This window comes from Kryptolebias marmoratus, unplaced genomic scaffold (genome assembly GCF_001649575.2).
Source record: "Kryptolebias marmoratus isolate JLee-2015 unplaced genomic scaffold, ASM164957v2 Scaffold24, whole genome shotgun sequence".
NCBI lineage: Eukaryota > Metazoa > Chordata > Actinopteri > Cyprinodontiformes > Rivulidae > Kryptolebias > Kryptolebias marmoratus.
In genome coordinates, this window is record NW_023665758.1 from 61,935 (window position 1) to 78,839 (window position 16,905).

The 16,905-nt window shown below is 38.8% G+C and overlaps 1 protein-coding gene across 3 annotated transcripts in view; it reads left to right on the plus strand.

The window, feature by feature from the left end:
• The window catches only part of fbxo38 (F-box protein 38), a 49,452-nt gene extending 39,990 nt beyond the window's left edge, over window positions 1-9,462 (plus strand). For all 3 annotated transcript variants that reach the window (XM_017440526.3, XM_025002637.2, XM_017440527.3), the window contains one exon: window positions 6,930-9,462. In XM_017440526.3, the coding sequence (XP_017296015.1) occupies window positions 6,930-7,108 (179 nt within the window). In that variant the 3' untranslated portion in view covers window positions 7,109-9,462. The remainder of the gene's footprint in view (window positions 1-6,929) is intronic.
• The last annotated feature ends 7,443 nt before the right edge of the window (window positions 9,463-16,905 follow it).

The following is a 16,905-nucleotide window of genomic DNA, read 5'->3' on the forward strand; positions in this document are numbered from 1 at the left end:
TACATTGAAAATGTATTTTTACATTTATCTGTTCATAAATTAGTCATGTGGTTTTAAAAAATTCTTGCTTATGGAAATAACAGGAGACTATCCAGTGATCATGCTAACAGAGCCTCTTTTGAACAGGAAAAGATAAACTTCATCTGTGCAGACACTCAGTTCCTGACCTTGTCAGAAGCTGAGTGCCTGACGGTAATTTGACGTCTCATCACTTTTGATAAAAGAGAAAAGCAATGTTTTGTCTGTTTGACACTTTAAACTGATGCAAATTGATAAACAAATGCACTTATGAACTAATCTTTCCTGAAACTGATCTGATGACTTGGCAGAATTTTTAACATTCTTCTTACCTGAATTCCAAAGTGAAATACTTAACAAAAAAGTCTAAACTGGGGAAGCTGGTGAGCAGGCTATGGCGTTAGACGTACTTTTCAGAGCTCCTGCAAAATCCGTAAGAATTACATTAAAAAAAAACAGCATTAACCACGTTAATATCAGTCGAAAATCTGGAGAGAAAACCATAGCTGGACAACCCGAACAAAATTATCCTGAATGGCCGAAAAACTACAAAAGTATAGATACGGAAGCGATGCTAATGCTGTAAGGCCTGCTAGGACCATGAGACAGCGGGCAACTGGCGTCACGGACCCACCGACAACCATTGGAACTGAAGGACCAAACATGAGTAAGAGCAGAAATGAAAGCAGACATTTTATTGTCACTGAGAGGACAAATCGCTAAAGTGATAAGAGACTAACTTAAAGACGCACTAGCGGAAGATTTTCAAGCTATAAGATCAGAACTGCAAGTGGTCCGTTCCGAAATTGCTAACAACTCAAAGACCATTCAAGCTGAAGTGGATATTATAAAGGCGGACGTTCTGGACTTAAAGGGTGGCCTATCAACGTGGTCAGACAAAGTCACTTCATTACAGTCTACTGTAACAAGCTTACAGAAAGAAATATCAACGCTCAAAGAAAAATGTGAAGATCTGGAGGGGAGAATGAGAAGGTCCAATATCCGCATAGCGGGCATTGAAGAACACCTGGGCTCAAGCTCCCCATAAGCTGTGGCAAAAATCATCAAAGACGTTTTGCAGATGGACAGAGACATAAAGGTAGACCGCTCACACTGCACACTCACCGGGAGAAGACCCAGGGACCGCGAGACACCAAGAGTCATCATCGCTAAATTACACCATGACGGGGATCCTGAGGAGAGCCTAAGGTAGGGCTCCGCTTTCTTACAACGGGCACCGCGTCGCCTTCTTCCCCGACTACACGGCCAGCGTAGCCAAAGCGAGAGCCACCTTCACCGAGGTACAGAGGGCGCTGCGGGGCAACAAGGAGGTCCGTTACGGCCTCCTCTACCCGGCCCGACTATGGATTACTTATCATAATGAAGAAAAGGAGTTCCTAGTTCCCCAAACAGCCATGGAATACGTCCGAAACAATATTACCCCAACAGAGACAGCCGAATAAAGGTACCGCCCGCTCATAGAGACAATAGAAAATATTTCCATTGTTATGGCTAACTTTCACACAGCTCTCTTTATAAGTTTTATGAAGCTAAATCTAAAGCAAATACGCTATTTTACTTTAGATTCCTTTTTTTTTAAGGTTTGCAGGAGCTCGTGCAGTATGAAGCTTACGTGGCTATATTATTTACTTCATTATGACTTTTGTTTATTTCCCACCCTATATACATATCTAAGCGCACCTGCTGCACACTCACATTCAATCTTGGCTGTGCACTTTAGCGGCTTACCTTAGCTGTTGGGGACTATGTCCCAAGTACTTAAACATAGTACTTACCTGTTCTGTGTTTTTCTAGTTTTGATCCCTCTATTCCTCGGGGACACTGCGAAAATTATTTCCGCAAACTTATTTTCTTTCTGTTATTATTGTTCATACTCATTTTGTTGAGACAAGAAATGCTGGGTACAGTTGTCAAAATTTTGCTTTATCCCTCTCTATTTGGCTCTGTGTACATTATGTACCTATATTCCTTAGACCCCACACAGATAAGATAGTGTTATGCATAAAGGGTGTGTTGCCATTCACGATATATTCTGAGATGTCAAAACATAGATCATATAGAGATAATGGGTGACCCACTTAAAATTGTAACTTATAATGTAAAAGGGCTCCACGATGCAGTCAAAAGAAAGAAAATATTGAATCAATTAAAACAAATTAACTGTCACATAGCATATTTTGCAAGAAACCCATCTATCTGATACAGAGCATGAACAATTTAAAAAATCTTGGGCAGATAAGGCTTTCTACTCATCCCACCGATCAGGGAAAAAAAAGGGTGTTGTCATACTTTTGCACCAAAACATTAACTTCACACAAACGTTGCTACATAGAGATGCAGAGGGACTTTATAAAGTCATTGTTTAAGGTAATATTACAGCACAGTACCAGGCACCTGTTGCTGGGCGGGAACTTCACCTGTATTCTCTCACAAATATTGGACAGATTACCTACCCCAAAAACCCCACTCACTAGAATGAGTAGGATGCTTAAATATCAGATTATAGAGACAGGAATTGTAGACGTATGGAGGAGCAGGTTTCCCAGAACTAAAGACTTTACTTTCTACTCAAGCAGGCACGCATCCTACTCTAGGATCGACTAGATATAGAAATATTGCCTATTACTATTTCTGACCATGCACCTGTCTTATTAAAATGGGACATAGATCATAGGCTAACATCTAAACAATGGAGGCTTAACACGTCCATGCTTAACGACAAAGTATTCATTGCATTTATTACAAAGGAGCTCAAGACATATCTAGAAACTAATATATCTACAGAAACAACACCTCTGATAATATGGGACTGTGCCAAAGCATTCCTTCGGGGCCGCATAATTTCCTTCATGTCCGCGAGGAAAAAAACAGAAGAATGCTAAACAAAAAGATTTGGAGGACAAAATTAAAGAATTAGAGATTAAACATAAAAGACACGCTTCAGCTAAAATCATGAGGGAATTAGATGCAACCCGCAGACAACTAAACAGTCTATAGTCAGATAATGTAGAGGGCAACTTGAGATTCACTAATCAAAAATATTATGAATATGGCCAGAAGGCTAGTAGGTTATTGGCATATAAACTGAGGAAACAATAGTCCTCCAACATGGTTCATAAAATAAAACCTCAAGAGACTGTTGAGACAAAACCTGACAAAATAGTAGAGGCCTTTGCAAAATTTTACAAAATATTATATACGAATACCGATACTTGTAATAACGATCAAGAGCTTACAGATTTTCTAAATAACATAAAATTGAACCACTTAACGGATGAGTCGACTTTGAAATTAGATCAACAGATTGAGGAATGGGAGATCAAGCAGATAATTAAATTGCTTAAAAACAACAAAAGTCCAGGCCCAGATGGATTTGCCAACAACTTTTATAAAACTTTTATAGATCTTCTGGCTCCCTTGCTATTAAAAGCATATCATCATGCTTTAAAATCCAAAACTATGGCACCATCTTGGACAGATGCCACCATAGTAGTAATCCACAAAGAGGGCAAGGATCCTACAGACTGCCAGTCCTATAGACCTATATCACTGCTGAACACAGATCTACGCATACTCACTGCAATCCTAGCAAGACGATTTAACAAATTCATCACCCAAATCAATACACCCCGATCAGACAGGATTTATTGCAGGCAGGTACTATGCTGATAATCTAAGGTGCTTACTAAACCTAACAAGCGTTCAAAAGGAAAGAAAGATTGAATCAGCAATCATATCCTTAGATGCCCAAAAGGTGTTTGACAGAGTGTCCTGGAAATACCTAATCCATACTCTGAAACGTTTTGGATTTGGTCCACATTTTATTGACTGGGTGCAAACACTTTACTCCTCTCCATAGGCAGCAGTTAAAGTTAACGGCTTTAGGTCTGATAGGTTTCCACTAGAACGGGGGTGCAGACAGGGGTGTTCGCTCTCACCCCTTCTGTTCGCCATTAGTATTGAACCGCTAGCCCAAATCATTAGAGATTATGCTAATATTAAAGGGATAGAAATTAACAAAGAAGTACACAAAATCTCATTATATGCTGATGATGTAATTTTGTATCTGGAGTAACCTAAATTAACAATCCCCCACCTAAAAGAGCTCATCTCTCAATATGGATTTTACTCAGGCTACAAAATTAATATAGAAAAAATGGAAGCTATGGATGTAAATGGCACAATTTCAGATACCACAAAATTACAGCGAGGATTTAAGTGGCCCAAGAACGGTATCAAATATCTGGGTATTTATATACCTCCATCTCTATGTGACCTTTTATGAGGCAAACTATAGCAAACTTCTACGAGCCATTAAAAATGATCTGAAGTGTTGGGATACACTCTCTATTTCTCTGATAGGTCATGTTGAAAGTATCCATATGAATGTTCTACCAAGACTACTCTACTCTACTTGGAGATTCCCAAGTCTACCTTTGACACCTTAGATAAAATGATAACTGGATTTATTTGGCAAGAATCAGACTAAAAACTCTGCAGTTATCTAAACCCAAGGGAGGCCTTAAAATCCCAAACTTAAAATGTTATTACTGGGCTGCACAACTTAAACCCTTATTAGTATGGCTACATAATAGTACGGATACTCGATGACTGGAAATAGAGGAAAGCATGTGCTAAGTACCACTGCAAACATTACCCTTCTTAGATGCTCCTGCAAAGAAAATGTCAATCTGGACAAAATACAATTGGTTTTTAAGCTATTAAAACAGATCTCACTTTTATCAAGTATAGGATTTATGAAGACATTTGCACCAAACAATTTAGATTCTGGGTTCAAAAACTGGTCTAATTATGGACTATCTCATATCCATCAATTAATTAAAGAGGGAAATTTCAAAACCTTTGAGCAGGTGAAAAGTGAATTTGGCCTCCCTAATACGGACTTTTATAGATACTTACAACTCAGAACCTTTGTGACGACACACAATAATTGGACTAAACTTCATGAACCTACACCTATTGAAAATTTCCTAATGAACATACAAAGGGGAAAGGGAAATAAAAAAGTAATCAGTAAAGTATCTGACCTGTTTTCTGTCTATGAATGTGCACGATTCCACAAACATAAAGCACAAATGAGAGACTGAATTGCAGGAATCAATAGCAGGGGACACATGGGAAGAAATATGTTCTGAAGCACAATTAACAACAAATTCTAATACATGGAGAAAATTCAAATGGAAAGTAATTGTCCGGTTTTTCAGAACGCCAGCAATAACTAGTAAAGTGGGCCCAACACAACCCAGCTCATGCTGGAGAAACTGTGGGACGCAGAACGCAAATCATATGCATATCTTTTGGTCTTGTCCTAAACTAAGTGTATTTTGGGAGGAGATTTTTGAAGCTCTAAAGGTAATTTTCAGGAGAGATGTTCCGAAAAAAACCCTGGTGGCAGTTTTGGGAGCGATACTCAATGGAATAGACAGGAAAGATCATAGATATCTTCTAAATATCTTGCTCACAGCAGCTTTGAAATGCATAACTATCAGATGGCTGAAGCCAGGGCGTCCTACATAAAACACATGGATACAAAAAGTCTAGGACATTTATTTGATGGAAGAAATCACATATTCCCTAAGGCTTCAAAAAACAGTTTTTAATATAAGGTGGAGGCCTATCATGCCATTATTAATTCAGTGACATATTTACAGGATTGCCCTTTTGCACTCGCTGTATATCCTTTGGCCGGGTTTAAATACCATTGTGTTTAAGAATGTGTGCATCGTCTACCTCAGAGGGGATTTAATCATGTGTTTTGTATTTAATTCATTTTGCTTTTATCTGTCTTTTGAGTTCACTCTGTTGTTTTGTATTCATTATTACATTTATCAGAACATTTGCTGTCTCATCCTCTTTTGTCAAGTCATAATGCAGAAGATTCATGTCAGTAAGAGATAGAAGAATGTAAGTGTGGAAATGTGTTGTTGCTAAAAATAAATAAAAATAAAGTTTAAAAACAAAAATGTCTAAACTGTACAAATTCTTGCACGTGTAAAACCTGAAACAGATTTTGATATCCAACATCCTGTTGAAAAGAATTTTTGTGTTTTCGATACATTTCTAATCAAAGTCTTCCCTCAGATCATACAGGTTAATTCTTGCTTTCAGAGCATAAGTGAATGTCAGGTTCAGGTAATTCAGAGTAATTACTTGATGCTAAACCTCAGAATAGTATTCCTAAATTCTCAGTGTTATAGTTTTTGTTGTGTTGATTTATTTTTGGATTCATTTTAATTTTGAAAGAAAATCTTAAAAAGTCATATTTGGTCTTTTTATGGTAATCTGTATAATGAGAGCTCTCTGTAATTAATGGATTCAGCCCTGTTGAGATATGATAAATAATAAGGGTGAATAAATCAAGTGATCTGAATATTTTTGATTTTCAATAAGATACACTTCAGTCTGTTATTGATCTAGTAACTAGAGCTGGTGCACTTCTAACAAGAGCCTAAACAATAGTAAGAGTATTTACATCCTTCTTATCATCTACTACACCAAGTCTCAAATTCAAGGTCTGTGTGCTAAATTCACCCTGTTACACTTTCATCTGGCCAGTGAGATAGTTTTTATGTATTATGGCCTTCTCCCAGGTGTGCAGTTCATTCACCACTAAAACTACAAATCCCAGAATGCACTTAAACAACTGTCAAGTTATTCAGTTAATTAGTTTGTATCTCACTAGGCTGCGACTGGAGACTAGTTGGTGAACAGGATTTGCAAAGAAGTGTCATGTCTGGCTTTATTTACTTATTTGTTTGTTTTGTATTTTCATATCATCACAATTTAATGCTTGAATTGTTTTTATCAATATGTTAATTCATTCTTGTAATATACTGTACATATAATGATTTGTCTCTGTGTTCTGTTAGCCACCATCTATGCCCCACGGCGTAAAGGGCAGCTGTCTGCTGACATCTGCATGGAGACGATCGGCGAGGAAATCTCTGAGCGCAGACAGAGCAAACGAGGAGTGTTTCAGAGAGTGGTGGTCCTCTTCCTACATCACTGTGACACCCCTGGAGAGCCTGTGGATGACGACTACATCTAAACAGCCAGAGAACACTCCTGCCAGTCTCATCAGCACAGATCTCCTCCAAACTCTTAACTGTGAACCTGGTTTTAGTTGGCAATAAAATATATTAACAGCTGCCGAAGCTGCAGTTCATTATTACAAGACTTTATTAGCTTAATAAAGTAGGAATACGCTGCTCCAAGGACACGGTGGGATGCAAGTAACCTTCTCCTGTAGTTTGGAAGTGGAAAACATTTTTTTTTGTTGACACCAAATTTAAGGCAGAATCCATTTTCCCTTTTTCAGAGACTAAAATACTGGAATGTTTGAATCATTTAATGCTGATCCTCTCTGTTTCAGCAACATATTTAAGCTGAACCCTAATTTATCATATACTCTGAAATAGCAATGTAAAGAAAAACATACACAGATCTGTTTTCTCTGCTGGTGTCTGCTTCCAGAATAACCCATTATCTGCACTGTTTTTGTCTGTTGTGAGAATACATGCACCTAAGGACTAAGCTTTGGCGTTGACTCTTATTTTTTTAACAGTTTACTGTTGTTTATAGTCATATTTTTTAATTGGTTTTAAGTTTATTTTCTTTCCTCCTCATGCAGACATGTTGGTACTTATGGCTTGTGGATGGTGAGACAGAAGGTTCTGCTTTTAACTCATAAGCTGCCAAAGAGTCAAGGACTTGATTGTAGATTTGTTTGCATGGTGAGGTTTGTTCTATCAGGACAACCAGGATGATTCTTGTCCATTTAAAAAAAAAAAACATCTACATTTTCACTCAATCATTCCAAATAGTCACAGTGTCATTCATACAATGGCTTCAGAAGTATTCAGACCCCTTTCATTTTTTGCAATTTTGTGTTGGAAACTGATGCTACAGTTGTTTAAATGTATTCCTCATTAATCTACACTCAGTACCCCAAAATGGCAAAGTCAGAACAGACTATATACAAATTTGTAATTTTATTAAAAAGAAAAAAGTGAAATGTCACATATCCTTAAGTATTCAGACCCTTCGGACTGAGTTGAAGTACCTTCAACAGCAGTTACAGCCTTGAGTCTTTTGCACACCTGGATTGGGGGATATCCTGCCATTCCTCTTTGTAAATCCTCTTAAACTCAGTCAGGTTCAAGGGGGAACATTGGTGGAGCAATTTACAGGTCTCTCCAGGAATGTTTGATAGGGTTCAAGATGGGACTCTGACTGGTCCACTCTTGGTTATACACAGCGTTGTCCCTAAAGGTAGACTCCCACTAGGCTGTGGCTGCCGGTGACTAGTTGGAGAATGGTATTTACAAAGATTCTCAATTTCCTCACTTGAGTCACAGTGGTTCACAGTCCTGTTGATCTAACATTAGGATTGTTGCAGGCGTCTCAAACCCTTCTTGATTTTGTCGTGGGTATCTCCAATCTCAGTCTCAGTCTCAACCAGTCTCAAGAATACAAGAGTTGTCCAAAACCATGCATTAATGATGTTGCCACCATGCTCCACTGTTGGGATGGTGTCGAGCATTCGATCAGCAGTGCCTGGTTTCCTCCGAACATAACATTTATAACTGAAGCCAAACATTTCATTTTTGGTTTCATCAAATCTGAGAATCTTTGTTCCTCACAATCTAAGTGCTTAGAGCAGCTTTCAAGTGTTTTGCTCTGAGTGGGGGCTTCCTTTGAGCCACTTTGCCAAACAGCCCAGATTAGTGGTGGTCTGTAATTCTAGTTGTCCTTCTGGATCGTTGTCCTGTCTTCACACAGGATTGCTGAAGCTCAGTCAGACGGCCCATCAGATTCTTGGTGACCTCTCACCCTTTATTGCTCAGTGTGGTTGAAGGACCAGTTCTTGGAAGAATCCTGGTTGTTATTTCATTTTTTTGTTTTTATGAATTTACCAAATGTTACAAAATTCTGTTTTCACTTTGTTTTTACATGTAGTGCTAAAAATAAAGTGAGGGGAAAAAATTTCAAAAGGAATGTACAGCAGTATCAGGCTGCAACACAAAGTGAAGGAGGTCTGATTATTTTTTGTACACACATATACTAATTCCCTCCACCCCACCTCCCTATTGCTTGTTCTTTTCAAACTACTGAAAGTTTGGGATTAAATAGCGGCCTAAACCCATGTGTGAATCACCAGATGTAGCAGGTCTGTAGTGGGAGCGAGGCTTTATGTAACTGATCACTTGGGGCTTCATCTGAAAATATTCTTTGGAGTCTCCATAAAATTCAGAGCTTTGGTTCCAGTGTTCCATCATTGCTTCAGTCCTGTAGAATCAACAGTACAGGAAAACTGGAGAAAACTAAATGTAGTTACTGACATTGTGTTGACCAGTATTCTTACGGATAGAAAATGCATAAATAAAACATTTTATTTTCCTACTGGTTGCAGGCTTTCTTTTGTGCTTTATGAATTATGTTAAACTCAGAGGTGGAAAGAGTACTAAAGTAACATACTTAAATACAGGTAAAGTTACTTGTATAAAAATCTACTCAAGTAAAGTTACTTTGTTCACAGCAGGAGGACATCTCTCTCACATCTCTAATTTAATATGCAGTTACAAGAGAAAATATGTCCACACATGATATTTAAAATACTTATAGAGAATAAATTGTCATTACAGTTTAGACTATCTTACAGTGCTCGAATTATTTAATGACAAAACATGTAAAACAAACCATAAAGCAGCCAGTAGAAAACTACCTGAATGACCGGCCCTAGATTTTGATTAAACCTCATTTTTATAGCTACTATGTTTCAGTTCTTGCTTACTGAGACACAAGATTATATTAAAGCTGCAAGCAGCGTTGGGCGGCCCTCGCAGCTCAACGCGTCTCAAATCGCCTTCGGTCCAGATCAGAATGAGTCCAGCGGCACATCTTAAAATTTTGGCAGAGACCCGACTTTCCAGACAGGAGCTATGGTCACTTCCTGCTTTCTTCCTGACTTACTGTAGGCTTTTGAACATGTCATTTGTGGTTATCAAGAGTTTGTGGATACAGTTTTAATCTTTCATCATACTCAGGGAGAAACCAGCAGGAGTCACCAAATAATCCTCAATTTCTCTTTCTCAGGGGGCGGGGCTAAAGTGATGTCACAAATTGACCACGTTAATGTGATTACTTTTGATCTGTTATGACACACAGAAAGTTTCATTAATCTATGACCTTGTATGTGGAAGTTATTACACCTTGATGTTTCATGGCAAATGGTCAGATTTTGAGGCTTGGCCACGCCCACATGCTTTGCTGTATCAAAAAGCTTTTGATAACTTTTGACCTTCAATGTCTCAAGACTGAGCTGAATGATTCTGAAGCCTGTATGTCAAAAGCTGTAGGAGGAGTTCGTTCAAATGCGAAGGCTGTAATCGGCCAAAATCGGGTAAAAATACGAACTTTGATCCAAGATGGCAGACTACCTGTGAGGTTTGGACCATGGCTCCAAGAGACTTTTTGGTAAGTCCCGATATGTTTAACATGTGTACCAAGTTTCATGATTGTCAGTGAAAGCATGGTTTGGGGCTGATTTTTTAAAGATTTATAGGGGGTGCTGTGGAGGAATTAGGCCACGCCCACCAAATATGGCACTGCATTTCTGTTGGGGGCTGGACTAGAATCGATCGTAGTGAGTTTCGTGCAGCTCGGCTAAAATATGTGGAATTTAGAGCCAAACGTAAGGCAACAGCGTTATGTCTGACTTGGCCACGCCGCCATGGCCACGCCCTCCAGCGAAAACTCATGGTGCTTTAATAAAAGTCAGACCAACTTGTTAGCTGTCATCTGACACAAGATCGATTTGATTCGGTCAAGGGGTGTCTGAGATGTAGCTTTCCAAAAAAAAGTGACTTCCTGTCCTGAGGGGGCGGGGCTTAGATGACGTCAGAATATGTCCACATAGGATCGTCGGGCATCCCACGGGGATGACTCATACCAAGTTTGGTGCAAGTCGGGCGTTGCGTGTGAAAGTTATTACGTTTTGTTTACTTGGCGAAGTACGCCAAGTTCGCCGCTTGGCCACGCCCCCTGAACGNTGCTCAAAAACTCACGATTTTGATAACTTTTAATCCCCCATCCCTCAACTGCATACTGACCAAGTTTGAAGCCGATCGCTCAAAATCCCTAGGAGGAGTTTGTTAAAGTTCGAGGTGTACAAAAGTCAAAAACGGACAAAATTTGCCCTTTGAGCCAAGATGACCGCCTCCCTGTCTTGTTAGCTCAGGAGAAAAGGTTAATAAGGACAAGACAGCTGACATCACTGTGTCATGCTGGTTAGAAGAGCAGACTGGTTGATTTAAAAGGGTAGTGGTGCTTTTAAGTTTTCTTCTGTTAGCCATGGTTACCTCTAAGGGAACATGCAGTCATCATTGCATTGCTTTAAAAGGGTTTCACAGGCAAGGACGTAGCTGCTTGTAAGACAACACACAGCCAACCATTTATCAAATCATCAAGAGTCTTCCAGGAGAGTGATTACACTGCAGTGAAGATGGCTTCAGGAAGCCGAAGAAAGTCAAACAAGTGTCAGGACCTTCTCCTAAAGAGGATGACATTCTGCAGGAAGTATAGGGACTGGACTGCAGCGGACTGGGGTAAAATTATTTCCTCTCATGAAGCCCTCTTCAGAATGTTGGGGACATCTGGGAAAATGATTGTCCAAAGAAGAGAAGGTGAGCGCTCCCATAAAACCTGTCCTGTCAACAGTGAAGCATCCTGAGACCATTCATGTGTGGGGTCTGTCCTCATCCAGGGGAGTGGGTTTGCTCAACATTTAGTCTAAAAACACTGCCACTAATAAGGAATGGTATTAAAAAATCCTCCATGAGCAATTTAGAGATGAGCAGTGGTTTCTCCAGCACAATGGAGCACCATCACAAGGCAGAAGTGATGACCTAGTGGCTCAGGGAACAAAACATTGAAATTTTGGGTCCATGGCCAGGAAACTCTCCAGATCTCAATCCCATTGAGAACCTGTGGTCAATCCTCAAACAGAGGGTGGACAAAAATCCAGAAGCTCTGATCAACTCCAAGCACTGATTAGGCAAGAATGGGCTGCCATCACTCAGGATTTTGCCCAGAAGCTGATATCCAGCATGTCGAGGAGAACTGCAAAAGTCTTAAAGAAGAAGGGGCCAACACTGTAAATATTAAGTCTTTGCTTAAAATGGATGTATTTGTCAATAAAAAGTAAGAAAAAAACTGAATGGAACGCTTATAATTGTACTTATTTATACAATATAAACATCTGACAAAAGGTTCTAAAATAAAAAAAACTGAGGCTGCAAACGTAAAAAACAAAATTTGTGTAACTCTCAAAACTTTTAGCCATGACTGCACTGTATGTTCACAAAAGATTGTCATATTAGTTGATAAATCATTGAAAACATGACCTTCTCATTTTTTGTCTTTTAGAAAATACTTCACAAATCAAAAACTTTTTGTGTTAAAGTGATCAATTACACACCTCTGTAACCATTAGGTAAATTTAGACCTTCCAAAAACAAAAGTATTTATGTATCAGTTTATTCAGTTTGAGCTCCTTTTAGTTCAGAATTAGGTGAGTCAGAGTTGTGTACTGACAGGTAGACGCAGAAAACACACTTAGCTGTTATTAGTGTCAGTAACACTTACCCTAATAGACATAATGTAATTCTGTAGGTCTATAGCTCACACAATGATAAAAACAAGTTTGTCACATCTAGACTACTATATACTGGCTGCAGTCACTACTGATCAGTCACCAAAGCCCCACAGGGTTGTGTAAATTACCCTGTATCTGAATCAGCTTTTATGTTATCAGTTTCAGTTTCCCAAAGCAAGACAAGGAAGCAAACATAAACCAGCAGTGAGGAAGGGCCTGTTGGAGAAGGGACAGACAACCATCTAATGCAGCGTTTGATCACACAGGACAGACTGGTTAAAGAGCTTTTATTTCCCTTTTAAACCAAAGTAAAATGTTAGAGGCAGACAAAAGAATCTGAGAGAACTCCAAGTTACAAGTTTGGTAATGTTCTTGTTAAATGCCCATTGTACTTTCCACAAGTTAAAAAAATGACCAAAACTAGAAGTACTGCTTTAACAGGATGTAGAGTTTTGGAGACCTCAGAGTGGATCAGTACCAGTCCTCTGGGTTATTTCACATTCAGACTGCTAAATTCAGTGATAAAATGACTTTTTTTTTATTGACGAGTTAATATCAAGGGTGTTCTGCCCTTTAAATCTCATTTTAAAATAAATAATTACAATGAATGGCAAAACATTGGACTCCTTTGCTGAGTTTAGGTTTTTACTCTGATATTCTGGCAGTATGGCAGTATCAGTTTCAGTTTCCCAAAGCAAGACAAGGAGGCAAACATAAACCAGCAGTGAGGAAGGGCCTGCTGGAGAAGGGACAGACAACCATCAAAATGAGCACTGCTATGCAGTGACCATTTCATTGATGAATCTAAAAATATTTTTTTTTCTGCATTTGACATGTTTATTATTCAACTTGGCAGCCACCCCCACATTTATGATTTAATCTAGTAAAATACACTTTTGGAAAGATGATAGGCAGATTTGGACTAGTTTTTAAATAATTATTATTTATCATTGGCAAAGGTTTTTGGCCTGGACATTCCAGGCTGTGTCCTCAGATGTATTCTGCCATAAGGAGAGCTCAGGTGCAGGTGTCACAATACAGATGTAGTACTCTAGGATTATGGGTTAGGGGTAGTATCATGTTAATATCAAGGGTGTTCTGCCCTTTAAATCTAATTTTAAAATAAATAATAACAATGAATGGCAAAACATTGGACTCCTTTGCTGAGTTTAGGTTTTTACTCTGATATTCTGGCAGTAACTACGATGTTGCTCCTTTTAAAATGGTGGCATAAACTGTTGTCATTCGTGTTGATTGTGCAGAGACTGGCTCCTTTAGTCCATTGTCTGAGATCATTCAGGGAGGTTCAAGCAGATTCGACAAAGCCGTGCTCTCTTTTCTTAGCCTGGTTTAGCAAAACCTCAAACTAAGAATTTATGGTTCTGCTGTTACTTTGTTAACTCACTTTCTGTTTAGTCTTTGTGTTTGTTCACGTGAAAAGGAGTGTTATAGGTGTTATTTGATCATCTGTCTTTCCATCTTCTCTTTTCTTCCACTGTCACTCATGAAGCAGATCCAGTTACCTGAACTCCTCTGCTTCAGGCAGAATTCGACCCCCACCCTACACTGTAGAAGCAGCATTCCACCTTTTTCTAGGCAATATCTACAGCCTCGGGTGTAGAGCAGCTGAATCATGTCGCAGCAGCTTTACACACAACCAAACAACATGGGTCTCACTGAATGTGTCAGCACACATTCAGTAGATAGACCTTTTGTATGTCGTCGGTGTTGAAGCTGCTGAATGGATGAGTCAACCAGGAGCAGAGTTCACCTTTGACTGACTGTATGAGTTGATCGGGCAGGATGACCTTCAGTAGCCTCAGTAAATACAGTCCATCTATGCTCCACACACAAACATTCAGTAACAAGGATGTTGTTCTGTTGAGAAAACCGCAACAAAACTGTAAAGGTTTAATATTAATATTTAATATTATTTCTTTCACACTGGTATTCTGTGTTAGAGAAAGAGTTGTTTTATAAGCCTAAAAATGATAAAAGCAAACAAAAACCAGGCATGTTTGGCTACTCATTAGACTAGCCTGGATGAAGACTTTTGCCTCTTTCTCTAAACTCTGTGCCCGATGACTGATATTATCCTAACTATAGGTCACTATTAGACAGAACGTCACTTCAGAATTGGCTGGACTAGCCCTTGAAAGTGACCTTTTAGATACGACCTGTTTACACATCATTTCTGTCAGAGGTCAAACTTAAACGATCATTGTAGTCTTTTGGGTCCAAACTTGAAAATTACATTATGAGCAATCTAATGCAATATTATGAGATTCCGCGATATGTGTGTTGGCGCTCAGAGTATTTGTGTTTCCTAAGGTCAGATGACCGTGGCAGCCATCTTGAATCAGATTGGCTCCAAAACCTAATCAGTTGTAGATGTACATCCAGTGATTACTTTCTGAAGCGTTCACTGAAATCCATCCAGTGGTTCAGAAGTTATTTTGCTAACAGACAAACAGAGTTGACTTCTATAGGTAATGGCAAAGTTTTAAAAGCAGATTTTACATGATCAGTTATTGCTCAGAGAAGGAGTAAGAAAAAAGTGTTTTGGAAACATTGGCTCAATAAAATAAAATTGTTCGTAAAAAGCAGGTAAAGCTGGTGTTGTGTTCTGGGACAGAGACGTGTAGGATGCAACTAATGGACAGCTAAAGAACAGAAGTAAAAGTGAAATAAAAGACATGCTAAAATGAATGATTGAAGCTAAAATGAATGATTGAATTACAATGAACCCCAGCATCTTTCTTTGTGCTTTTTAAGGTGTTGTGAGAACTGTCAAGGTCCTGTCACATCAGCTTCACTGAGTGGAAATCAAAGTGTGCAAAATATCACATAAAACACTGGATTTCAATCAAACTTTCAAAAAATAATTATTGGATGTACAACTACACCTGTTCAACTTTTAGAGTCAATCCAATTCAAGATGGCTGCCACAGCTAATCGACCTCAATCAAATTTACAGATATTGAGCCAAAGTTTGAGATGGTAGTAGCTGAGAGTCATTCAACCCTGTTCCTCTCTGTACTTCACCACAGCTTAATCTCTGACCTGTGTGGAGAGTTCCTTGGTCTTCATGCTGTCTCCTGCTCAGTGGTAGCCTGCACTACTTAGAGGTGTTGATTCTGGGAGCTGTTCCAACAGGTGGCTCTCATGGACAGGTTTAGATCATTTGACACTTAGATTGCTCACAGATGGATCTTATTTATCACACAATGTGGCTTCTGAAAGTAATGCTTGGGGCTTCAAAGCAAAGGGGATGAGTACATATGCATGCATCATTTTGCAGGTTTTTAGTTTTACAATTTGTTTAAAACTAGTCCAACCCCCATTCCTCCATTTAACTTCACTAATCTGGAGCATTTTTAGATTTTTGTTTTTTTCAAATTAAAAATCGGTAGCTACCTTTATTAATCCATAGTACGGAACCGAGAGCGGATGTGTTTTGCAAAATTTTTCCTGATGGTTTTCTTAAGATCACAAGTTTTTTATGTCGTTATCACGAAATAACGATTATGTTTTCTCGAGATCCCAAGATGATTGGTGTGTTTTAAACCTGATTCTATTCACCCGCGAGAGCGGGCTATGAAGTGAAAGTCGTGGCATGCATGTGTAATACTATGAATAATTCTGTAAATAGGTGATAGGTAAACCATAATGACACCACAATGTTGGTCAGATAATTTGTTTTGTGTATTTTCACGAGCAGACTTGGTAAAAAAAGTTCTACATTCCATGTTTGATTAAGTGACTCGTGACCTCGAGAAAACAATCATTATTTCGTCACAGACAGGGCCCAATTTACTAGGCTGGGCAAAAAAAGGAAAAAACAGCGTATACAGCAAATCTTAGTAAATCACATTAAATGTTTATTTAAATATTTGTTTCCCAAAATGTTGGACTTTGAAAGCAAAATAGCTACAAATACATATACAAGATGGACAGCTGAAAAATGATGGTCCACACCTTACCACTGCAAACTTGTCACTGCGCCTTTTGTTGTGGTGCAATTTGTTAGTAAATCTGGCCTGAAGTGTAGCAGTGAGGAGTAAAATTAACACCCATACGAGGATTTGAAATAAAGCATGTCATGGTAGCTAAATAATACAAAATCCTAAAACTAATTTGTAAATTAAAGAAAAATATATCATTTTTGCCTACCATGTCTTGCCTTAAAG